Source organism: Rhinopithecus roxellana, chromosome 20 (genome assembly GCF_007565055.1).
Source record: "Rhinopithecus roxellana isolate Shanxi Qingling chromosome 20, ASM756505v1, whole genome shotgun sequence".
Classification (NCBI taxonomy): Eukaryota; Metazoa; Chordata; class Mammalia; order Primates; family Cercopithecidae; genus Rhinopithecus; species Rhinopithecus roxellana.
Genome location: NC_044568.1, coordinates 59,891,482 through 59,916,541, shown reverse-complemented (window position 1 = coordinate 59,916,541; position 25,060 = coordinate 59,891,482). Strand labels below are relative to the sequence as shown.

Below are 25,060 nucleotides of genomic sequence, written 5' to 3'. Positions count from 1 at the left end.
CCATAAGGCAGGTGGGTTTATGTAATCCAGTAGCCGAAGAGACCTCAATTCTGTACCTTGGTGGGATCACACTGAAGGGAGCACTGGTAGGCTTTTGATGAAACAGGTGGCATTTGGACCACTTCTCCCTCTTTCGTTTAACTTATGTTATACTCATGCCAAGCATGTTCACATATGAGAAGCATATATCTCATAATATCCACAGAGAATAGATAGCAAATCCCATGAATCGTATTTGACAGACAGTGAAGACCCTGCGGGGTGTGAAGCTGATGGAGGCGTTCCAGGCTGGTTTCTCCTGCCTCAAGGAGCTGCTTCTAGTGTGTGCTCTTAACCCTAAAGGTATGAAACACTGTCTTCCTCTTCTCTCATACAGAGCCCTTCCCATGCCAAATGTGTGGAGTGTTCCCTCATTTTAAGTAATTCTCCAGTTTTCTGGACCCCAGTTCGGTGTCCTACAATTCCGTTTCGACACTAATGACCCAGAGTCAGCACAGACCCCATGGTTGCGGGCTCAGTCCTACAGGATCATCCCCTATTTCAAATGCCAGTAGCAAGTTCAAGATTAGCACGTGCACTTCTGACCCACTTTACACATTGGAGTTCCCATGATCATCTCCTCAGGTTTGATAATTTGCTATAATGGCTCATAAAACTCAGGGAAATATGTACTTATGTTTACCTGTTTATGATAAAGGATATTACAAAGAATACAGATGAAGCGGTACATAGGGCCAGGCATGGGGGAGGGATTTGGAGCTCCCATACCCTCTCCCAGCATGCTCCTCTCTAGGCACCACACACTCAGCAATCTGGAAGCTCTCCAAACCCTATTATTTAGGGTTTTTTTCCTTGTTGTTTTGAGATAGGGTCTCGCTCTGTTGCCCAGGCTGGAGTGCAGTGGTGCAATCATGCAATCATGGCTCATTGCAGCCAGGACCTCCCAGGCTAAAGCCATCCTCCTCCCTCAGCCTCCTGAATAGCTGGGACTACAGTCACACACCACCGTCCCTGGCTAAGTTTTTTTGTTTTGTTTTATTTTGTTTTGTTTAGTAGAGATGAGGTCTCAATATGTCACCCAGGCTGGTCTTGAACTCCAAAGCTCAAGCGATCCTCCTGCCTCAGCCTCCCAAAGTGCTGGGATTACAGGTGTCAGCCACTGTGCCTGGCCATTTAGGATTCTCAGGGAGGTTTTGTTACCCTGGGCATGATTACTTAAATCACTGGCCATTGGTGATTAAGACAATCTCCAGCCCCTCCCCTTCCCCTAAGGTAGGGAATGTGGGGGATCCAATTCTCTAATCATGACTAATACAAGACACTCCCTTCACCCATATTGCTCAGAAAATTTCAAAGGTTTTTGTTTTTTTATACAGGGTCTCACTCTGTCACCCACCCAGGCTGCAGTGTAGTGGTGCAGTCATGGCTCACTGCAGCCTCCAACTTCTGGGCTCAAGTGATCCTCCCACATCAGCCTCCTGAGTAACTGGGACTGCAGGTGCATGGCGCTGTGCTCCACTATTTTTTTTTTTTTTTTGGAGATGGGATCTCACTATGTTGCCCAGGCTGTTCTCAAACCCTTGGGTTTAAGTGATCCTCTTTCCTCAGCCTCCCAAAGTGCTAGGATTACAGGCATGAGACCCTGCGCCTGGCCAATTTCAAGGATTTTAGGAGCTCTGTGCCAGGAACCTGGATGAAGACCCAATATGTGTTTCTCAGTATATCACAATATCACAAATCCACAGTCACATGGTGATCACGGTAATTTGGGGGGCCTGATGGTGGGGTACACCTGCTTGAACTCAGGCCATAATGCCCATTGGGGTTCTCCCCCTTTTTTGCCCTCAGATTTTGTGAGTTCTTTAACATTGGAGATCCGTGGTTTTTCTCTTATGTGAAATGACAATGACACTTTATAGGGTGTCTGTAGAGAACGCCTTAGAATTAGTTAATGTGTGTCATAAAGCACGTGGCGTGGTACCCAGCCACGAGTAATACTCCCAAGTCCTCCTCCTTACCTGGACATTACAGCATCCTCTCTATAAATCAGGATGCTCCGGAAATACCTTGTTTGGAATAGAAATAGGCTCCTCCCTTTTTTTCTCACTTGCCTTGTTTGCTGTGTATTAAAATTCATAAAGGCCCATGAATTATCAATTAGATAGCATTTGGTTTGTTACTTTTAGTTTTTTCCTATAGTAGGCGTGTATGCATGTGCTAAAAATTGAAATAGCGTCGACATTATGAAATGCAGAAGTTTTCCTGCCTCCAACTGATAACTCTCTCCTGCAGTAATCAATGTTGGCACCTGTTTAACCACTTTGTGTCTTACGTGCACGCTGTTCAGTACTGTGACTTTTTTTCTTAATATTATAACGCGGATATGTTTCCTTGCCTTTCCAGACCATTTCTCCTCACTCTTTTTAGGTGCAATACAGTATTTTGTCCTATTCATGCAATATACTTTATTTAACCTAATTGATAAAACATTTTGGTTGGTTGCAGTCTGTTGTAGATAATGCTGTATTGAATATTCCTCCCACGTATTTGCTCATGTCAGCAAGTCTATTTGTCGGATAAATTTCTGGTTGTGGCTGGGTCAAAGAGCATGTCCACTTCAAATTTGATAGCCATGTCCCAACTGCCCCCAAATATGTTAAGCCATTTCCTATCCCCCCTCCCTCATTAATCTATGAAGTTGCCTGGTCCCCCCACATCTTTACCGACAGGAATGCCGCTTGATTTAGTTACCTGTATAGAATCTGTTTGCATTTGCCTGTTGAAGACCATGTTAATTGTAATCTTTGGGCACTTTTGTCACTCATTCCTAACCAGGAGTGTCACTGGCAGGTTAAATGAGAACTTATGCACCTAGCACAGTGGCAGCACTAGTAGCCAGCCTGGGGTCAGTCTTGCCTCTCAAGAGATCTCATACAGTGAATTGGGATTTATTGCACAGCTTTACAAAACATTACGGCCTCAGCCTTGTACTGTCCAAAGCATGCAGATGCAGCCTGGTGTATTTTAAAGATATTCCACGTGAACTGACCCATTTCCCACTTCTTGAATTGGTATCTTTTTTTTTGATAAATATATTTGAGATGTATTTATGTTATTAGGGCTGTTCAGGAAGCTCTGTAGGGATCTGTTGCTCACTGTATGTAACACATACATTTAAAAAGCAGGGCTGGCTATGACTTATTTTTCTCTAGAGAGACCTGTGTAGTTTTGTAATTTCTTAAGAGTTGGCAGCTGTGGATCGTGTTTAGTAAGCGCGATCTCTAACTCTTTGGAACTCAGAACTATGTAATTGAAATGGCGTGGGAGGTAAATATGATCATTCAGGTAATTAAAGTAACTATGGAAACAGCAGTATGGATTATCTAGTCAGTTGCAGATGTGGCATTGAGCATATAGGTGTGATGAATGTACGTCTTAGAACTTCATCTGGAAGTGCCTGTGGGGGAGTTGGATTTCAGGATCATTGTCAATGTCATGTCACTGTAATTTCATTTACATTAATCAGATTAGTTTGGAAAGTGTGGTCTTCCTACTTTTAGGAGGATATAGGAGAAACTCTCATCCTTAAAGCTGGTAGTTTGTGATTACAAAAACAGTCCCACATTTGAATTGTCCCCAAATCTAACCCAAGCTGAAAGACGTTAGGCCTATCTTCTTGCTCTATACACAATGGCAGATCTCCAGGGAGGGAGAGGATGTGTACTGGAATATTCTGCAACTTGTTGATTTGTTCCTAAGGATCATTTCAGTGCTATGTTTGTAGGGCAGGGCTGGAGGGGGCTGGAAATCAGCATCTCTGTGGCCTTTTAATTGTGCCCTGTTATGAGTAACGTTTGTCCCCAGTGTTTCACAATTATAAATTAATAATAACAACCCATTAGAAATTACGGATATTGTAAGCCCCAACTCCTTTGGGCACCTTGCTAAAAATGATAATTAAAACCATAATTTACAGTAAATGGGGACACCGCCCAAGTACATCCACAATAGGGAGAAAATTAAAAAACTTAAACCAGAAGGAACCTTCCTGGCATTGGGGAAAGAAGCTGCCTTTTTCTTAGCTCCTGCTTCTGTGGGAACTTTGTCAGTATTTGAGGGGCCAGGGTTCCCATCTTGATGTTTTTTGTGCCTGAGGATTCTGTGGGCGACTCTATCCCCACCTGTCCAACCTACCAGTGAGTCTCACGGGGTGCGGCTGCCTGCTCCGATGCACTCCACCACCACGCCCAAGCCGTTTCTCCCTTTGCGTTTCCTGTCTGGGTAAACAACTCGCTGAGCTCACCAGTGGCCCACGGGGCATCCTGGACACCTAGACTTAGGCGGTCACTGGCTTTGTAGATTTTTTTTGCTTCCTACATGATTCTCTAACTTATACCTTGAACCGCTCAGGATAAGAGGGCACCTCGTCCATTCCTGGCTGGTCACAAGGCCGCAATATCTTGAGCGAGTCCACTGTGACCACTGGAGGTACCGTAAATGGATAAAATAATAATATGAATAATAACGCATAGCGTTTACTCCCTGCCTAAGTCCACAGGCTCCTGCTGCCTGCCGAGGAGTCCCACAGTTTTCGCTTGCTGCGTGGAGCTTCATCTCTGTTGCATTCATGTGATTCATTCACACGGAGTTGCTCCCCAATCCTTGATTTATTTTATTTTTATTTTTTTTGCCAAGCACCCTGCTTTTTTGCTTGCCTGTTTCATCTTTATCTCTCATTCCAGAGGAGTTCTTGGCCCAGAGGTTCTGCTGCCGCCCAGTGACATTTGTGAAATGCAAAGGAGCTTGCACCATGGGTCCAAGGTCCTGCAGATCCCTGAGCTACTGCCCTTGTGCTTCTCTGTCCATGCAAAGCCAAGTGCTACTGTGGGGTTTTCCAAGGCATAGCTAGCATCCTAGTATTCTCACGCTTGACAGAGTAGGGTTTGACATGGTTTAAATAAAATCTCAACCACATCAGTGGTAGATGTTCTTCGAGATTCGGTGATTCAGTTGTGAACATTTGGACTGAGGATGTTTTGTGGTAAGGCTTGAGTCATGTCTCTAGCAAGGATGTTTCCTGGATAGTGTGCACTGAGCATCAGGTGCCTGCAGTGGCTTGGTGGGTAATGCCAGCAGCACGGGTGATGACCGTGGCCAACATGACCAACCAGAGAGCTCAAACCCCACCTCTAGCTAACAGTGGCTTCCCAGCTAACCTGTCGCCATGTGGGATTGGGGACCTAGTGTGCACCCGGTGTAAGCTTTTTCAGAGAAGCTGCACATCTAGCTTTGGACCTGTGATCTCCCCAGTGTTTTAATGCTGGCAACTAATTCAAATTAGGAAGGAAGGAAGGAGGGAGGGAGGGAGGGAGGGAAGGAAGGAAGGAAGGAAGGAAGGAAGGAAGGAAGGAGGGAAGGAAGGGAGGGAGGGAGGGAGGAGAAAGGGTGGAAAGAAAGGAGGGAAGGGGTAAGGGAGGGAGGACGGAAGGAAGGGAAGGGAAGAAAGTGTGGGCCACACAAAACAGGTCTGTGGGCTTGACTTGTCCTCGGATCATCAGTTTGTGACCTCTGTTCCACTATGTAAGATAGTGTAAGTAGGTATTTAAATTACTTTGCAGCTTTTCCATTTTGTAGAACTTGAATGTTTTTATTGAAAGCTTAAAACCCAAGACAGTGAGCTATTAAGCCTCCATGGCCATGTCATTTTTCTGATTGGATCTGATGTAACAAATGTTAGAAAAACTGATGCTGCTCATTGCTTTAAAACGTCTTTCTTTATTTTCTTGGTATTATTAGGTTTAAATATTTTTCGGAACACACTCTTGCCATCTCCATGCAGTTAAGCTAGTTCAATTTAAACATTGTCATAAAGTTAATTTTTTATAAGATGAATCAGGTTATTAAATTTAGTAAACCATTGCCTTCATTATTTTGCACAAACTTTGGCACTGTGCGAAACAGGCTTAGCACTGCTACATTTAGCTAATTAAACTGGCCATCAGCTGCAGTATTACAAGAGTGAGGGCTGTTATTCTCCTGGGTTTTATCCAGGACTTTAACAGTAGGTAGCATTATTAAACTTTTTTTATATAAAACTCCACACTCTAGAGATATGGTTTACTATAAAAGTATTATTGTCCTTCCTGTTAAACTATCATCTTTTGAAATAGCCATGCTTTGTTTCTGTTCCAAAGGCAATTGGAAAGAGTGAGAAAATGGAGTTGTCTATTGCAGCTTTTAAAAGTAGACTAGCAACGGGTAATGCATTGCTTAGATAAAGGAAGATGTAAGAACCAGAGTGTAATTTCACAAGACACAGAGACAGATGGCTTACCCGTAACTACAGTCAGGAATTCTCTAAAGCAGAGAGGGCAGAAGCTTGAGCCTGTAGCCTGTTGCTGCTGTCTTGTCAGATGTGCCCTTTCTGGTAATAAAAAGTCCTTTGCCGTGGATTATTTTGTCAAGTGAGATAGCATGACTTAACAGGTTTGTTTGGGAAAATAAAATTTGATAGAAAAACGGCATGCTTTTCCCCACAGATTTCTTGGTAGCATCATTCAAAACTACAGTGAGCGGTATCTTTGCAGGATTTTAATATTTATGCATTATTATAAAGGAAGGAAGAGGGCCATCCGTGTTGCAGTTTGAAATAGCCTGGATTGTTTTAAAATAGTCCAGAACTGCAGCCTATTAGCAGTCTGCAAGAACCATTTGTTCCTTCAGCAGATATTTATTGAATCCTACTCGGTGCTAGTCTGGCAAAATACGGAGATGGGAGGGTGCAAGGCTCAAGGAGCTTACCGCTAACCTGAGAAACTGGATAAATAAAGCTCTGGACTGGGCGTGGTGGCTCATGCCTGTAATCCCAGCACTTTGGGAGGCCAAGGTGGGTGACTCACTTGAGGTCAGGAGTTCGAGACCAGCCTGGCCAACATGGTGAAACCCCATCTCTACTAAAAATACAAAAATTAGCTGGGTGTGGTGGCACGCACCTGTAATCCCAGCTGCTGGGGTGGCTGAGACATGAGAATTGCTTGAATCCCGGAGGTGGAGGTTGCAGTGAGCGGAGGTTGCAGATTACGCCACTGCGCTCCAGCCTGGGTAACAGAGAGAGATTCTGTCTCAGTCAGTCAGTCAGTCAATCAGTCAAGCTCTGGAACCTGCCTGGCCTTGTGTTATGTCAATGCTTTCTCAATCTGTTAAAAACATAGCTGGTAATGAATAAGAATTGTGTTTACTCTCACTTCCACTCTCTTACATCATTTTTTTTAATACCCTGTGATGAAATTGTGAATACAGATATTCCTGATCATTGCTTTGACCTGGAAATTTCAAAGGGACCCGGAGTCCACCATTCCCTCCGAGATCTTCTGGGTGCGTGAAGTCCCGGGCTCACAAGTGCAGTTGTGTTTGGTCACTCTGTGTTGCTTGCATATGGCTGTCACCATCTCATTAGCCTGATTGATGGGGCAGATCTGTCAGCAAGACTTTGTTCAGTGCCCGCCCCCAGCCAACCGGGCTACAAAACCTGGCATTTTACTTCTCTCATTTTCCCCAAATGATGTAGGTGTCTTTTGCTCACTGGTGATCAGGGGTGACGTTGGCATCACAGGTAAAAATCAGTAAATTTGAGATTATTGTCCTCTTTCTTGAGAAGTTGGAGATAACAGCTTCAAACACCTTTTACTACATACATACCCAAGGGGAGGCAAACGGATTTAGTTGTTGAATACTTCAGGTTTAAAATCCTTTGTGCACTATTTCAGCATCTGATTTAAGTATCAGAGGTCATCTTTAGGTGATACGTATGTATTTTGGAACACGGGATTTGGCAAAATCTCAAAAAATAATTTCAGGTTGTCTCAGCCACGAGGTTACATTGTGCTCCAGAGCCCATATTCCGACAAACGGAATGGTGGAGCCCGTGGCTGATTTCTTTGAATTCTGGTTGGTGTTAAAGTCACTCAGCCCTCGGGTTACCACTGGTAGCACATCTAGGAGCAAGTTTTAATTTTTTAGTCATAGTGACTGTGCTGGATTTGGTAGATCATACAAATTGTGGAAGAGGCATAGGACACCAAGGATTTTGCAAAAAGCAGGCAACTAACATTTGTTTTCCACCTACTATGATTATGTTAGGCTCTGAGTATATGTTTACCACTTATTCCTCATTTTACAGAAACGATAACTGAGTTTCACATGGGTTCAAGGCGTGACCTTAGATCCCACAGCTTGTACGTGGTTAGAACTGGCAGCGACGCAAGTGTGTCCAACTTGAGTCTTCCTCTGTGCTGTGCTGACTTCCCTCGAGAAGTAGTCTATATAAATCGACTGTTCTCTATGAAGATTAGGCCTGTGGGGGTGATTGATTGAATGAACTTTACTAGGCTCTTCCACGTGGTGATGTCAGGAAGATAACGGTACGCTGATTTTCCATGCATATTAACATTATCTTGTAAACAATAATTTATGGCCATTTGACATGGATTTGGCTGAACTACATGCTGCTTTCTCTAGTAGAGTTTACTACTCTGTTGTACTGTACTCTGTGTGGTCTTCCACCATAGATTACAAAATATGGGATTTTTTAGTTTACAGCAATGACTTGGTGTTCAAGCTCTGGATTAGACTGCCTCTTCTTTTTCCTCCCTCCCCTCTCTTCCCCTCCTCACCTTTCCCCTTTTTTGAGATGACTTTAAAATATAGATTCTTTTTTTTAAACATACAGAACTTTTCAGTGTTCCATTTCTTCTTGTGGCAACTTTTTTTGTTGTGTTTTTCTCGGAATTTGTCTTTTTTTCCTGTATTGTAAATTCATTGGTATAAAGTTGTTAACCATATCTTAAGATCTGCTTAGGGTTCGTAGGATCTGTAGTCCTTTTCTTTATGTTTCATTTTTAAAAACAACTTTATTGAGGTATGATTGACATACAAAAAGCCGTACGTATTTGATGTATAGAACTTGATAAGTTTGGAGATAAGTATATACCTGTGAAACCATTATCATAATTTATAAGTACATGATACAATATGGGCACAGTGCTATATGGTAGATCTCTAGGGCTTTTCCATCTGGCATACCTGAAACTTCATACCCTTTGGCTAATACCTCCTTGTTTCTCTCTCCCCCCAGCCCTTTTTGTCTCTGTGAGTTTGAGTGTCTTAGATTCCTCATATAAATTGTATCATATAGTATTTGTCCTTCTGTGTCTGGCTTATTTCACGTAACATAATATCCTTCAGGTTCATCCATGTTGTTGCAAATAGCAGAATTTCCTTCATTCCTAAGGCTGAATAATATTCCATTGTGTGTGTGTGTGTGTGTGTGTGTGTGCGTGTGTGTGTGTGTGTGTCCTTCACATTTCCTTTATCCGTTCATTCATCAGTAGAAATTTAGGCTGCTTCCATGTCTTGGCTAGTATGAATAATGCTGCAGTGAACATGAGAGGACAGACATATCGTTGTGATCCTGATTTGAGTTCCTTTGGATATGCATCCAGAAGTGAGATTGCTGGATCATAAGGCAGCAGTTTTTAATTTTATGTTTAATTTTTTGAGGAAACTCCGTACTGTTTTTCATAGTGGCTGCACCAATTTACATCCCACTAAGGAATGTAGGTTTCTCACTCACAAAGGGTCTCTTGTTTCCACACCCTCAACCACACTTGTTATCTTTCATTTCACGATGAGAACCATCTTAACAGGTGTGAGGCGACATCTCACTGTGGTTTCAATTTGCATTTTCCTGAAGATTCGTGCATTTTCCACTTTTCATACACTTGGCCATTTGTATGTTTTCTTTGGAGAAATGTCTATTCGGTTCCTTTACTTGTTTTTAAGATCTGTGTTTTCTTTTTTTTTTTTTGGCTGTTAGGTTTTAGGAGTTCCTTATATATTTTGGCTATGAACACTATCAGTTATGAGGTTTGCAAGTATTTTGGTTATACTATTTTGTAGCTTGCCCTTTCAGTGTCTTGATGGTTTTCTTTAATGTGCAGAAGCTTTTTAGTTTTATGTAATCTCACTTGTCTGGTTTTGCTTTTGTTGCTTATGCTTTAATGTGACATAATGATGTCCTTTAATCATCCCCAATATCGGTCGTTCGTGCCCTCTCTTTCTGTGTCTGTCTCTCTCTCTGTCAGTCTTGCTAGCCCTTTATCAATTTTATTAGTCTTTTCAATTGACAGACTTTTAACTTCTTTTTTTCTCTGTATTTTATGTTTGTTTTAGATTTATAAGTTTCTCCTTTCTCCTTTTATTTCCATCGTTCTGCTTTCTTTAGGCTTAATGTGCTGGGTTATTTTCCTAAGGTAATGGATGCTTAGATCATCTTCTTTTATTTCTTTTTTTTTTTTTTCTTGAAACAGGATCTCACTCAGTCACCCAGGCTGGAGTGAAGTGGCATGATCATCCTCCTGAGTAGCTGGGACCACAGGTGTACACCACCACGCCCAGCTAATTTTTTGTAGAGATGTAATTTTGCTGTGTTGCCGAGGCTGGTCTTGAACTCCTGGGCTCAAGTGATCTACCCACCTCGGCTACCCAAATTGCTGAGATTACAGCCATGAGCCACTATGCCTGGCCTTCTTTTTAATATATGTAGTTAAGGCTGTAGATTTTCTTTTAACCATGGCTTTAGCTATACTCCATAAGTTTGTATATATGTTTGTAATTATTGAGTTTAAAATATTTCTAACTTTCATTGTAATTTCTAACTTTCAATGACATTTTTTCATAATGTCTTATTTATTTATACATATATTTCCAGAAAGGAGAATTTTCTGGGATCTTGTTATTGATTTGTAATTTAATTCCATTGCGATCAAAGACCATGCTCTCGAATTTTAATCTTTTGAAATTTGTTGAGACTTGCTTTTGGTCCTGCAAATCATCAGTTTTTGTAAGTATTCTTGAAGTACTTGAGTATATTTTGCTGTTGTTTTCAGCGTTTACCATATTCAATTATTTTCAGTTTATCGATTAAGTTGTTCAAACCTTCTGTATACTTTGTGTTTGGCTGCTTATTTTATCTGCTACTAAGAGGGGTATGTTAAAATCTTCCATTATAATTGTGAATTTCTCCATTTATTCTCCTGATTCTGTCAATCGTTGACATATATGGGAGGCTCTATTATTACGTACATATAAATTTAGAATTGTCATGTATTCTTGGTGGATTGACATTTACCATTGTGAAATGGTCAGTGCTTTCTCTTGTAATGCTTCTTGCTTTAGAGTCTCCTTTTTCTGAAATTAGTATAGCTGCATCAGATTTCTTTTGGCCCATGTTATACAGTATACCTTTTCCATTCTTTTACTTCCATTTTTTTATCTTTATGTTTACAGGTACAAAACATAATGCACATTCTTTTATAAGGAGAAAATATATATATATATATATATATATATATATATATATATATGTTTTCTTCAGTCTGACAACTTTTTTCTTTTAATTGCTGTCTTTAGGCCATTTGTATTTAATGTAATGACAGATATTTGGGTTTGGGCTTAAATATACCACCTTATTATTGGCTTCCTGTTAAGTTATTCTATATTCGTCTTTCTCTTTTTTCTTTTCCTTTCCTCTCTCTTTCTTTCTCTTTTTCTTTTTCTTTCCTTTCTTTCTTTCATTTAAATTGAGACAGGGCCTTGCTCTGTCACCCAGGCTAGAGTTCAGTGGCATGGTCATAGTTCCCTGTGACCTTGAACTCTTGGACTCAAGCAATCCCCCCATGTCAGCCTTCTGAGTAGTTGGGACTACAGGTGCCTGCGACTACACCTGGCTATGTCTTTTTTAATTTTAATTTTTGTAGAGACGGAGTTTTGCTATGTTGCCCAAGCTGGTCTCAAGTGATTCTCATGCCTTGGCCTCCCGAAGTGCTAGAATTACAGGCCACTGTACCTAGTCATGTTCTCTCCTTTCTTGCCTTTTTATCATTCTACTTTTCTTCTCCATTAGCTTGTTAAATTTGTAGAGATTTACAGCTTACATCTTTTGACTTATTAAAATCTAATATAAATCAGTATTATATCACTTCCTGGAGAAGACAAGAACCTTAGGAAACTTTACTTCCATTACTCACCTCCTAGGTTAAGCATTATTATTATTATTGATATAGTAATTTTTGCTATGTATTTTAAAACTCACAGAGTTTACTACTCTTACCATTTGGATCTTAACATATCATTACCCTTTATGTTGTTCTTTGTTATTTTCTGCGTCTCTGGGTTTATAGCTGGGGTCATTTTCCTCCTGCCTGAAGAGCATCCTTTAGTGTCTCCTGCAGTGTGGGTCTATACGCGACACTCGGTGTAATGCAGGTGATAAACAAAAAGCAGCTTTCTTTTGCTGAAACTTTTTGTTCTCCTCCTTTCTTTTTCTTTTTCTTTTTCTTTTTTTTTTTGAGACGGAGTCTTGCTCAGTCGCCCAGGCTGGAGTGCAGTGGTGCAATCTCCTCTCACTGCAAGCTCCGCCTCCTGGGTTCATGCCATTCTCCTGCCTCAGCCTCCTGAGTAGCTGGGACCACAGGCGCCCGCCACTACGCCCGGCTAGTTTTTTTGTATTTTTAGTAGAGATGGGGTTTCACCGTGTTAGCCAGGATGATCTCGATCTCCTGACCTCGTGATCCGCTCGTCTTGGCCTCCCAAAGTGTTGGGATTACAGGCGTGAGCCACCGCGGCCGGCCTTTTCCTTTATTTTTCAAGAATATTTGTACTAGGTATAGAATTCTAGGATGAAAGTTTTCTTTCTTTCAGCTGTGGCTTCCATCATTTTCCTGAGAGGTATAACTATCAGTCCTGTAGCTACTGGTCTCTAACTACTTCTAAAACTACCTGCAGTTTTTAGCAGTTTACTCTGATGTGCCTTGCTTTGACATGTATGTGTATATATGTGTGTCTACACACACACACACACATACGGATATACACCCACATATGTATTTCTGTTTGCGGCTCACATAGACATAAATGTATATACACACGTCTATTTCTGCTTGTGGCTTGCACATATATATACACACATACATGTAGACACATTTATACATATACATGTCAACACATACACATATATATTTTTGCTTACGGCTCAGGATAATTCTTGAATTTGTAGCTATATATCCGTCATTGATTTTGTAACATTGTCAGCCATTCTGTCTTCAACTATTGGTTATCTTAATCTGTTTCACTTCTTTTGGAACTCAAATTACATGTATGTGTAAGAGCATAGCAGAATGTGTTCCATATGTCTCTTCTGTGCTTTGCTTTACTGCATTATTTTTTTGTTTTTATGCTTCACTTTGGATTTTTTTAACTTATTTTATAGTTTCCTTAATCTTGTCATCAGCTGTGTCTCATATTCTGTTAACCTATATGTTGAATTCTTAATTATTCTTACTGTGTTTAAGTTTCAGAATATCTATTTGATTTTTTTTTATTCTTTCTAATTCCCTGGCAGAATTCTCCATCTTGTCTTTTTGTTCCTTGAACCTATGAGTCGGAGTTATTTTAATCACTGTTTCTGAATAACTTGATTAGACAGATCTCCTGTGCATTTATTTCCATTTTTTTCCCCTCTGGCTTTGGTGAAGTTTTGTCTTTTTGTATGCTTAGCTATTTTGTTTGAATGTCTGAGAGTTTATATGAGTATTTGAAATAATTATAGTGGTAATTTGAGACTCTAGATAATGGTATCTTCCTCCAGAGAATATTTTCTCTTGCTGCTGGAAATTGGATAGATAGGGACTGATCACTTTAATCAAACTAGGAATTGAAATGGCCTGAAGCTGAGTTTCCACTCTTGTGAAGTCTGGACTGTCTCTTGTTATTACAGCGAGGGTATAACTCTTTAGAGTCCTGACCAAAGGTTTGGTGTATGTACCGTGGCCCTTTCCTGGTGGGTCCTGAGCTCAAACTTGGGTCTTTTTCCCTGTTATAAAATTGCCAAAAGCCCAGCCCATCTTCTCAGGCTTCCAACCACTATGTTTGGAGATGAAATATGCCTTGAAGGAAAAAAAACTGCCAAATGCTGGCCTTGCAATTTTTGCAGCTCTTGGCCCCCCAGATTCTCAGTCAGAGTGCCCTTCTGATGCCTTCAAACAGATGTGTGTGTGCATGCACCTGTGTTGTTTTGTCCAGTTTTTCTAATTGTTTTAAATAGGAAATGGGGCTAAGAAACCTAGGTGACATTGGTGGAAGCAGAGGTGCTGGGGACACTTACCATAGAGTACAGCATAAAGTCTTTATCTGGTCATTATTGATGGTTAAATGGCTGGACATGCCGTGAACTCTTCTATGGCTGTCTTCATCTTTGAAATCACTGCATCCCTAGGACAAGTTTTCTCACCATCACGGTGTTGACAGTCCAGGCCAGATAATTCTGTGTTGTCAGGGGCTGCCCTGTTCATGGTAAGATGTTTTGTAGCATGCCTGGCCTTTGCCCACTAGATGCCAGTAGGACTCTACCGCACAACTATGGCCACTGAAAATGTCTCCAGACATTTGTACCTGTCCCCTGGGGGTCAAAATCACCCCTGGTTGAGAACCTGGGGTAATATAAGTGGTGCTCCGATAAAGGCCATTCAACATGACTCACTATGTTGATGTTATGTTTTCTAATATTGACTTTCCTTTAAACCATAGGGTTTGAAACTGCCAAGTCTTTTGCCCTCCATGGTGCACACGTGATCTTGGCCTGCAGGAACATGGCAAGGGCGAGTGAAGCAGTGTCACGCATTTTAGAGGAATGGGTAAGCGCTTGACTGTTGTTGTTTTTTTAATTGTCAAATACACATGCTGGGCTAACCACATGGAGATTTTAGTGCAGTGTGTAAAGTTTATTGCTCTTGGAATCATGTCTTTGTTTTTAAAGTCATCTTCACTTTGTTTGTTTTATGAATGAAAGCATGAGCAAGTCCATTATTATTCACGCATTTGTTTATAGTTCATTGTCAGTGTCATCTGCTTTATTAGTCAGGAGTTTGAGAATGTTTATCCGTTTAATTCATTTATTAAGAAAAATAAAACGTGGTGAACGCCCATGATTGCAACTAGGAGACTGTTATGCTTATGATTTTTAAGATTAGAAAGAAGTAGGCTTTAACTCTATCTCTGATTTCTTACTTTTCTCTGTCTGTATAGAAGTTGACGTTGATATGTGTCTACATAAATATTTATTGAGGGCTTACATTAGTCTTGGGACCAAGGATATAGTATCAAATGAAACAGAATCCCTGCTCTTGTAGGCTTACCGTCTAGGTAAGAAAAATAGACCATAATGAAGTTTAATATTTACCATCATATTAATAAGTAAAGGATAGTAAAGCAGAGGAAGGTGAGGGGAGTGACAGCATGAGCATGATGGAGTCATCAGCAGGGAGCCTTCCAAAGTTGTGACATTTGATCTGAGACCTGAATGAAGTAGAGGTAAGCCATGCAAATGTCAAGAGAAGTACTCTCTTAGTAGTGAGAATAGCATATGCAAAGGCTCAGAGGTAGGCACAGGCCTGGAGATTTCAAGGATCATCAGGGAAGCTAGTGTGGGTGGAGATGAATGGACTGGGTAGGAGAGGTGCTCTTGGGGAATGGGTGTCTGGTAGACTCTGAGATAGCGATGAGGAAGACATTAGAGGGTTTGAGCTAGAGAGTGATGAGAGCTGTTTGATTTTTGAAACATCACTGCACTTTAGCATGAAGTCTAGGCTATGGGTGCTGGGGTCTACTGTTAAGGACAACAGACATTGCCACTGTTTTTGTAGAGCTTTCAGCCTATCGTGGAAGACTAATTTAGTCAAAAAAAAAAAAAAAAAAAAAAAAGGCACAGATCTTATTGTAAACTTGAAAAAACAGTGAGTGGTCATAGGAATCAGTAATGATGCCAGGGAGTTGGGAGACCTTTGGAGTCCCCAAGGAAGAAGTGATTGAACTAAGATCTCAAGAAAGACCTGAGAAGGGTGGAGAAGGGTCAGATGGGCTAGGGGAATGGCAGGTGCAGAGGCCCTGGGAGGAGGGGGAGGAGGAGACAGAGCAGCGTGTTTGGGAGCAGAGCCTGAAGGGGGCTGGATACACCCTGCAGAGGCCGTCTTCATTTTCGAATGCTGTGAAAGATTTCTTGCCATTTGAAGAAATAGACCACAGTGTACCTAAGAACATTTTTGGTACTCTGGAGTGAAAAGTTATGAAAATAAAGAAAAGGGAGATTTATTTCTGCTTTTTCAGTGTATTTATGATGAAATATTTGAAATTCAGTATATTTGAAATGAACCCTTATCTTGAGCTCAGTGGACTTACTATTTTGGGTTAAATATAAAAGAAAGCAGAGTGTTATTTTTTCTGATTATTTTATTGTCTTTCTGACTAATGTTAAAAAGTAATAACCTCTAGTAGGTGGGATAGTAGTAATCTTTAGAGATGTATCGAGAAGAGTACAAATGGGAATATGTGCATCTTATTTGAATCTACATGCAGAATGTAAAGGTGAAAAATGAAATGTGAAAGTGTTTCTTGGTCCTTCTCTTGGAAGATAAACGTTATTAACTATTTTGTGTATTCTTCCAGAAAAAGGTTATATATATATACCAGCAAACACACTCACATTCTGTTCTGTACTTTTTTTTTTTTTTTAACTTAGTACTACAGGAGATCTATTATTAGTGCATATAGATCTACTTCATTGTTTTAACTGCTGCATAATATTCCATCCTGTGCTTATGCTATAACCAGTCTTCCCTTGGTGGCCATTTAGGTTGCTGGCATTGTTTTGCTATTTGTTATTCCAAGCAATGGTGTTTCACAGTTCTCTCTTTCTTGCATCAGTCTTTCTTACAGTTTCATCTGATATTGGGTCTAAACTATGCAGCTGTGAACATCCTTTATTTATGCATTTGTGAGTCAACGCCTAGGGGAGAATCTTAGCAGTGGACTTCTTGATTCAAAGGGCATATGCATTTAAAATGTTGGTAACAGTTCCTGAGTCATTTTCTTTTTCTTTTCTTTTTTGAGAGTGAGTTTCACTCTGCTGCCAAGCTGGAGTGCAGTGGCACGATCTCGACTCACTGTAACCTTCACCTCCCGGGTTTAAGCGATTTTCCTGCCTCAGCCTCCCGAGTAGCTGGGACTATAGGCACGCATCACCACGCCCAGCTAATTTTTGTATTTTTAGTAGAGACAGGATTTCACCATGTTGGCCAGGATAGTCTCGATCTCCTGACCTCGTGATCTGTGCACCTAGTCCTCCCAAAGTGCTGGGATTACAGGTGTGAGCCACTGTGCCCGACCTCCTGAGTCATTTTCTTAATGACTGCTCCAATTTCCATTCCCACTGACAGTGTAGACAGACAACTGTTGAGGGCTTGCATTGTTCTTGGCACTAGCAGGATGGCATGTCAAAATTGTAAAACTCTGCCCATTTGATGTAATATTTGAAACTGGAAAGGTAAAATTCCAGGGACCCTAGTGACACTATAGTAACCTGATTGTACAGTGACATTCATGTTTAAACCAGTCTTGGAGGAGAATGCTATAGCACAACTGTGTTTGCATCACTAAATTTATCCTCTTCTTTTCTGAGAACACATATATTTATGAGAACACATTCATCTGCATTTATCCTGTTTTAATTGTTGTTTGATGCTTAGAGCAGAAATTCCTGGACCAGCCCCAATTAGCGATAGGACCTTGGGTAAGCCTCTGGATCTATTTGTAGCTTCTGTTTCCTCATCTTTAAGGAAAAAGGTTGGATGGGATGATCTCAAAGACCCACTGTTCAGTTTTTCTTTCTTGTATTTTGAGCCATAATTGGGTCCCTGTGCGTCAATTTCAGATGATAGAATTTACTGTTGTATAGTTTTACTCTAACATATAGTACCTTGAGGTAGACTAGTGATCCCAGACTAAGAATTATTAAAAATCATTCACCGTTGGGGACACGGGAAAAGGAAAATGGAACAGAAACAAAACTAATACATGTGACTCCGAATGTTTAAAATTAGATTTGATAGGTCGTAGGCTGGAGAAACTCAACCTGTTCATCTCTCATCTGTTCACTTGTTCTCTGTGTATGCCATTATATTGTGTTCCTCCTTTCCCCAAGACGATGATTGTGGAAACTCAAATTTAGCACCAGAAACTGTCATTACCATTTCATTTCATTGCACCATTCATACCCTGCAGAGAGGATGTGAAGTCGTAAGGCCTTCTTGCTCTGGTGACCTCTTAGGCTTGGTCTCTGTGTCATCCCCCAACTCCCTGACCCTTGATATTTGCTGGTCTGCTTCCCTTCAGGCCTTTCCTCACCTCACATCTCTGCAAGGATTTCATCTGGCATATCACTAAATATTACCTTCCTGTGTTTCTCAAGGTCAATTTGATAGACTCCAGTTTTTCAAGCTACTGGCCAGCTTGAGCGTATTCATACGTTATCTACAATGAATCACATCAGTGTCGGGGCCGGGAAGGTACTGAAACATATTGGCGCCTCACGGGAGGCTCTCAAAATGATCCAAAGTTTTTTGTTGCAGCAAAAACTCATTCAGAGGTCTTTGGGCCGTTTGGCTCAGCGGAGGCTCTCATGTGCCAAGGCTCCGTGAGCATTCTTAGCTCTGCTTCTGGAGAAAAGAGTTCATTCCTCCATCCCAACTTGTTCTTCTCTACCCATTCTTCCTCTTCCTGCCTTCACTGCACATTCCAGGATTGCCATGTTCTAGAACATTCATGTCTGCCTCTTAGCCAGCGGAATGCTATTCTCACATCCACAGTGGGACAACTAACAGCCCTCATTTATCAAATCCCTGTCATGTGCTATGTCAGGCACTTTATATCCGTTATCCAGGAGGATGCAAAAACCTGGTGCTATTTTTTTTTTTTTTTTTTTTTTTGCATTTTACAGATGAGCCAAGGGATGGCTCAGAAGGGTGAAGGAACTCACCCAAGTTGCACAGCTGGTGAGCTCAAAATCAGGCCCCTTGCTCGGTCCATTTGGCTTCCAAACTGCAAGTCTGTCTGCTGCACACCATGGCCCGTCTTTTCTACTGTGTTTAGTATCAGTGTTCATACTTTGCAGATTTTGCTTTCAAATTCTCTAGCTGCGGTTTGAGTGATTAATTTCAGAATCCATCCTATTTCTTAGACGAAGCCACTCTGACGTACCGTATCATCACTTTATATTCAAGATATCCTTTATAGAGCTCTCAAATTACTTTTGGGGAGATGCAGCTATTTAATAAAATATAACGTAAGTGAAAACACATTCCCTATAGAAGTATATTAAGAACCTATATGTAATTACTACGACTACTAATTATTTCATGGGAAAATGCCCTCGTGCTGAGATATTTTAGATCCTCCAAAGTTAGAAGTAAGAAGAAATGAAAACAATTAAAATAGGGTAACATGTACAGTACAGAAGTAAACCACTGTCTTAAAAGTCCAATCCATTTGGCATAATTAAAAAGAGGGAGGAGGGGGAGGCGCATCAGCCCCCATTCATGTTTAAATAAAGAAAACGGGACAGTGGGGCTTGTTCCTATGGTGGAGCAGTGCACAGATGTGATCTACCTCATTCACATCCTTATGTGAATTATACACTGGTGCCCTCACCTGTTAAGACAAGCACCTAACGTTTTCCTGTGTATTCCAAGAGGCCAGTGTGGCTGGTGGAATAAGATGTTTTCCTGTTTTCAAGATGGAGTGGACTCTCTTTTATTTAGCAGCAGTGTCTACGTGTTAGGATTCCATGTGAGTTCTCTAAGTCTGGGACAATGATAGGTGTGTCTGATTCCTGCACTACCATGGTTTATTCTTTCCTTTACCCAGTATCTATTGGAGTCAGGCTTCCGTTGCTTTATTTCTCGGGGTCTGGCATATCCCACTCCCTGTCTTGAGATCTCAGGACCTCCGAGGGACCTTGCATGTAAAGAACAAGAGCTTATTAGGTATCAAAATACACTTCATGAACAGCTACAGCAAGACTTCGACATTCCAGTGTAGAGCTCTTGAAAGACCCTAGTGGGGTTCCAAGTTCCTCCTTCTTCTGATTTCTATTAGATTTCTACATTTTGGTTTCTAAATTTTAGATCCCTGGAACTTGGGATCTAAAACTCTGGTCCTGTGGAAGAAGGAGGTACGGTAGAGTGGGAGCAGATGGACCTGATGTCATCCATCTCCCTACGTTGTTTGCAGGAGGAAAAGGGAAGAGGCTGAGGATGGGAGGCAGGGGTGGTGGATCGAGAGAGAGGGGAGGGATTGTTATGAGTAACCAATGTGCCTCATGCATGCCAAGCCCTTACTAGGTCTGTTTAACAGGGAGTGCAGAAGAGCTTCTGTTGGGGACTGGCCATTAGTATAGCATGGGGCCCAATAAGTGTTGTGAAACATCAGCATCTGCTGGACATTGAGATGGCCACCAGGTTGGGCAGAGAGGGCTGGTATGGGAAGAGGGGCAGGTGGCCCTCTCTTAGAGTTACTATTCGACTCACCCCTGACTTCCCAGAATGTGTCTTGAATCCATTCCCCTCTCATCTGGGAATGGTGACCCAAGGATATTTGTGATGACCAAAAATGTCTTCAGGCATTGCCAGATGTCTCTTGGGGGTGCAATTCATCCCCAGTTCATAACCATAGCTGTAAAACATGCCGTATTATAGTGGCAAAGGTTAGAATCAGATACATCTTATGACCTTGGGCAAGTTTCTTAACTTCTTTAAATCTCAGTTTCTTCATCTGTAAAATGCACATCATAATATCTCCATTGAGAGACATAGGCGGTTCTATTAAACACATTGACTCTGTGTATATAAAATCTTAACCTATTGTGGAATAAATTAAGTGCTCAATTAAATGTTAGCTGCTGCTGTTAATAACAACAATAATAATGTTTTCTCCACACATGAAAGTGCAAAGTGATGCTTACTTTTCTTAACCTCTCCAACTGGCTGAAAGAGGAGCTCTAGGGCGGATGTTTATCAGCATCATTTCCATGGAGTTGCAATGAATTCTTTTTCTGTCTTCATATATTTGGACTCCTGCATTTTAATAGATGTGTATTTAGTTTGTTGATTAGTATTTTCCAGTGTAGCTCATGTTAGCACTCAACTGTCATTTGAAAAGCCATCTTAATTATTTATGTGATTGCTTTTTCTTTTGTATTTACAAAGAAATACACTCTGCATATATTTAGGAAAGATGGTGAAGGGATTAGTCATCAGGAACAGCAAGCAATGGTTTATATCAAAATGATTATTGAGAAAGCAGAGAGAGGAGGGGTAAAAATAAAAGATTTATTAGCCAGAGGTAATAGAATGTGCGTGTTTTAGGGCGAGAGCGCATGCTCAGTTGATTGCAACCACACGGTTTGCCGCTGAAGTGCTGTAATGATTCAGGTTTTCGATAGAGTTGTTACCGCGTCTATTTATTTTGTGGGCCCCATGCTATATCCCACTCCCTGTCTTGAGATCTCAGAACCTCCGAGGGACCTTGCATGTAAAGAACAAGAGCTTATTAGGTATCAAAATACACTTCATGAACAGCTACAGCAAGACTTCGACATTCCAGTGTAGAGCTCTTGAAAGACCCTAGTGGGGTTCTAAGTTCCTCCTTCTTCTGATTTCTATTAGATTTCTACATTTTGGTTTCTAAATTTTAGATCCCTGGAACTTGGGATCTAAAACTCTGGTCCTGTGGAAGAAGGAGGTACGGTAGGGATAGTACTGACAGCATTATGTGATTGCAGCCTCATTGATAAGCATCGGAAATAATGACTTTAACACTATTTTCAGATAGGGAGCACGCAGTACCAACCATTATATTAGGCACATGGGCTCAACACTTTGCTCTGCTTCTCATAGATACTGACACCTGTGTTTTCATTTTGTTGTTGTTGTTGATTGCCCTGCCTGGAAGCTGCCACACTTGTGTTTTCATGGCATGATATTAAGGAATGATAGGCTAGGATGCTGAGGAATAAATTACTCGCACTTTTAAGGACTTCTGCAAAACTCCAGCTACTTTTAGGCTCCTTCAAATTCAGTGACTTTATGAGCTGGTATAGCTTCACTGTTTTTGGAAATTCCCCGCAATCTCCTTTGACACTAAAAGCTTAAGTCCCATGCCTTTGCAGATAGAAGGCCTTAGCCTTCTTTTATGGTATATGTGTCGGGGGGAGGCATGTGGTAGGTGGGGTGGGTAATATACGAGCCTCATGCCTGTCTAAGCTGGTGACTTGGCTTGGAAAAGATGATCGTTTGTCAACGCATCACAAGTCACAGGGCTTATCCCCATTGTTCTGAATGATTTTTAACTAAAAAAAAGATAAACACTATTAATATTATTAATAGTTGGAGATTATTGGGAACGTTCATCCTAAATCAGCCACTAGATTTGTTCCTCATTTCTTTGCTTTACAAATTGTTTTTCTGTATAGTATTGGATTTTCAATAAATAAAGTATGATATAAACAAGTCTGCAAAACAGCAAGGACCATATAAACCACTTGTTCAAATCAATAAGCTCATGCTCACAAAGGAAGGTAAAGTTCTGAAATTCTTCCTTGGGGCGTTTGCAAAATGTCATATTATTGTCACCTGTAGGTGGGGGGTTGGATATTCATATCTGTCTTTGTACCGGGTACTGTGCTTAGCATTTAACAGTGAAGTGTTTATGTTATATGTGAAACCCATTTTGCAGGTGAGGTAGTTTAGAGGCTGGAAGTGGCATAGGCTTTCCCAGGCTCATACAGCTGGGAGATACGGGGTGGATCCAGGAGTTGCAGCTGGTGTGTGGGTGATGCCGGAAGATTGGCCTTTTTCAAGGACTTAGACAAGTATTGTATTCATACATTATTTGCGTGTATTTGTATGAATACTTCTGGGTTCCTAATATGAGCGTACCTAAAAAGTACATCCCCCGCGCTTCCTGTAATCTGAGGGAGGTGATGAACATGGGCCAAGGAAGCTCTTCCGCTTTCATTCCGGACTTCCTTTTCAAGTAGTATATAGTGTATTTACTGTTCTACTTCTGTTGACTATTTGACCTTTCTTGTCACAGGCTCAGGGAAGATTCTTTATCAGATAATAAATTATTCATCCCCCTCATAGACATAATCGGTTGCTAAAATATTCTGAGTTTCCTGTCTCCAGAATACCTAAAACTTGTGCTTGGTACTTATCCTGTAAGTTTTCCATTTCATTTCTCATTCTGAGGATTTTGCACCAACTTAGTCTTGACTGTTATTCATTGTTCTTTGATCATTGTCTTTGTGTCTTCTCCTTTTTTTTTTTTTTTTGTTCCTGGCCACCGCTCGTAGTCTTGAACCGAATCTTTCAAACTTTATATCCATTGTAACCTTTGTATAATGAGGGCTGTGATTAACCGCAGAGTTTTAAGGAGTGAAAGTCAAGCATAGGTGGCTGGCTCCGAACCATCACTCCCAATCATGTGAAACCCAAAGCAGATGCATCCTTTCATTAATGTGGGGTCCCCTGAGTTCTTATTAAGCAATTTTGACATAGTTTGAAGAGACAGATTTCATCTTCAGATGGTGTTCAGCCAATGGCTGTAAGGCCTGCTTTTGGCCACTCGGCATTTAGGCTCCATTATTTAAGAGGGAAAATGTACCTGAGACTGTTTTTCACTTTTATTGTGGGGCATTTAGAGAATCTCAGACTAGCAGGTATTGGATTAAACAGAGGAGAAACAGCCCTTGCGCGGATAAAACTTCCCTATGCAAGGACAAATAGAGAAACAACTGTAGATGAAGCAGCCAGTCTGAGGCTGGGGCAGCACGCCCTGCAATAGGTTAAGGTTTATTTTAGACAAATATTTAAAATGCACCTACCTTTTACATATGCAGACACAAGCCAGTGGAGTAGAGGTAGCCCCAGCTTTGGAGTCATACAGATCTGGAGTTAAATCCCAGTGCGAATACTAACTCACTGAGTGTCCCGGGAAAATGTGGTCATCTCTCTCTCTCTTGCTTCTTGTTTTGAGATAGGGTCTTGCTCTGTCATCCAGGCTGGTGTTCAGTGGCACAAACATGGCTCACTGCAGCCTTGACCTCCTGGCTCAAGCGATCCTCCCGTCTCAGCCTCCCGAGTAGCTGGGACTACAGGCTCATGCCACCACACCTGGCTATTTTTTTTTTTTTTTTAAATGTACAGGAGGGGCTTCACCACATTGCCCAGGCAAGTCTCGAATTCCTCTGCTCAGGCGATCCTCCTGCCTGGGTCTCCCAAAGTGCTGGGATTACAGGCATGAACCATCATGCCTGGTCTCAGTCATCTCTTTGAACCTTGGCTGTTTTACCTGCAGATGCTAATATGACTCTCAGGGTCATCCTGAGGATGAAGTGAAATGACACACATACTCTTTTGTACAGATTCTGGCACATAGTAAAGGTACAGTAAATGGTCGCTGCAGGGGAAGCTAACTTGTCCAATACAGATCCCTAAAATACACTTATAAATCTTGTTGGAGCAATATTTCTTCTTTGTCTTAGTTCAGGCTGCTGTAACAAAAATATCATACAATGAGTAGCTTAAATATTTATTCTTCACAGTTCTAGAGGCTGGAAGTCTGAGATGAGGGTGCCAACCTTGTTGAGTTCTTAGTGAGGTCCCTCTTTCTGGTTTACAAGTAGCCCTTTTCTTGCTCTGTCCTTATATGGTGGAGAGCTGAGAGGACTTGAGAGAGAGAGAGAGAGAGAGAGAGAGAGAGAGAGAGAGAGAGAGAGAGAGAGAGAGAGGGAGCACTGTCTCATGTGTCTTATAAGGGCACTAATCCCTTCAAGAGGATTCCAGTTTCATCTGATCACCTCCCGAAGGCCGCATCTCCAACTACCATCACATGGGCTATTAGGGTTTCACCGTAAGAATTTTGGAGAGATGCTGTATTAGTCCATTTTCACGCTTCTGATAAAGACATACCCACGACTGGGAAGAAAAGAGGTTTAATTGGACTTACAGGTCCACATGGCTGGAGAGGCTTCAGAATCATGGTGGGAGGCGAAAGGCACTTCTTCTATGGTGTCAGCAAGAGAAAAATGAAGAAGAAGCCAGTGTAGAAACTC

The 25,060-nt window shown here is 41.3% G+C and overlaps 1 protein-coding gene across 4 annotated transcripts in view; it reads left to right on the top strand.

Moving 5' to 3' along the window:
- WWOX (WW domain containing oxidoreductase) overlaps positions 1-25,060 on the top strand; it is a 1,123,975-nt gene that overhangs the window by 48,349 nt on the left and 1,050,566 nt on the right. For all 4 annotated transcript variants that reach the window (XM_010381243.1, XM_030924356.1, XM_030924357.1 and 1 more), the window contains exon 5: positions 14,644-14,750. In XM_010381243.1, coding sequence (XP_010379545.1) covers positions 14,644-14,750 — 107 coding nt within the window. The remainder of the gene's footprint in view (positions 1-14,643; positions 14,751-25,060) is intronic.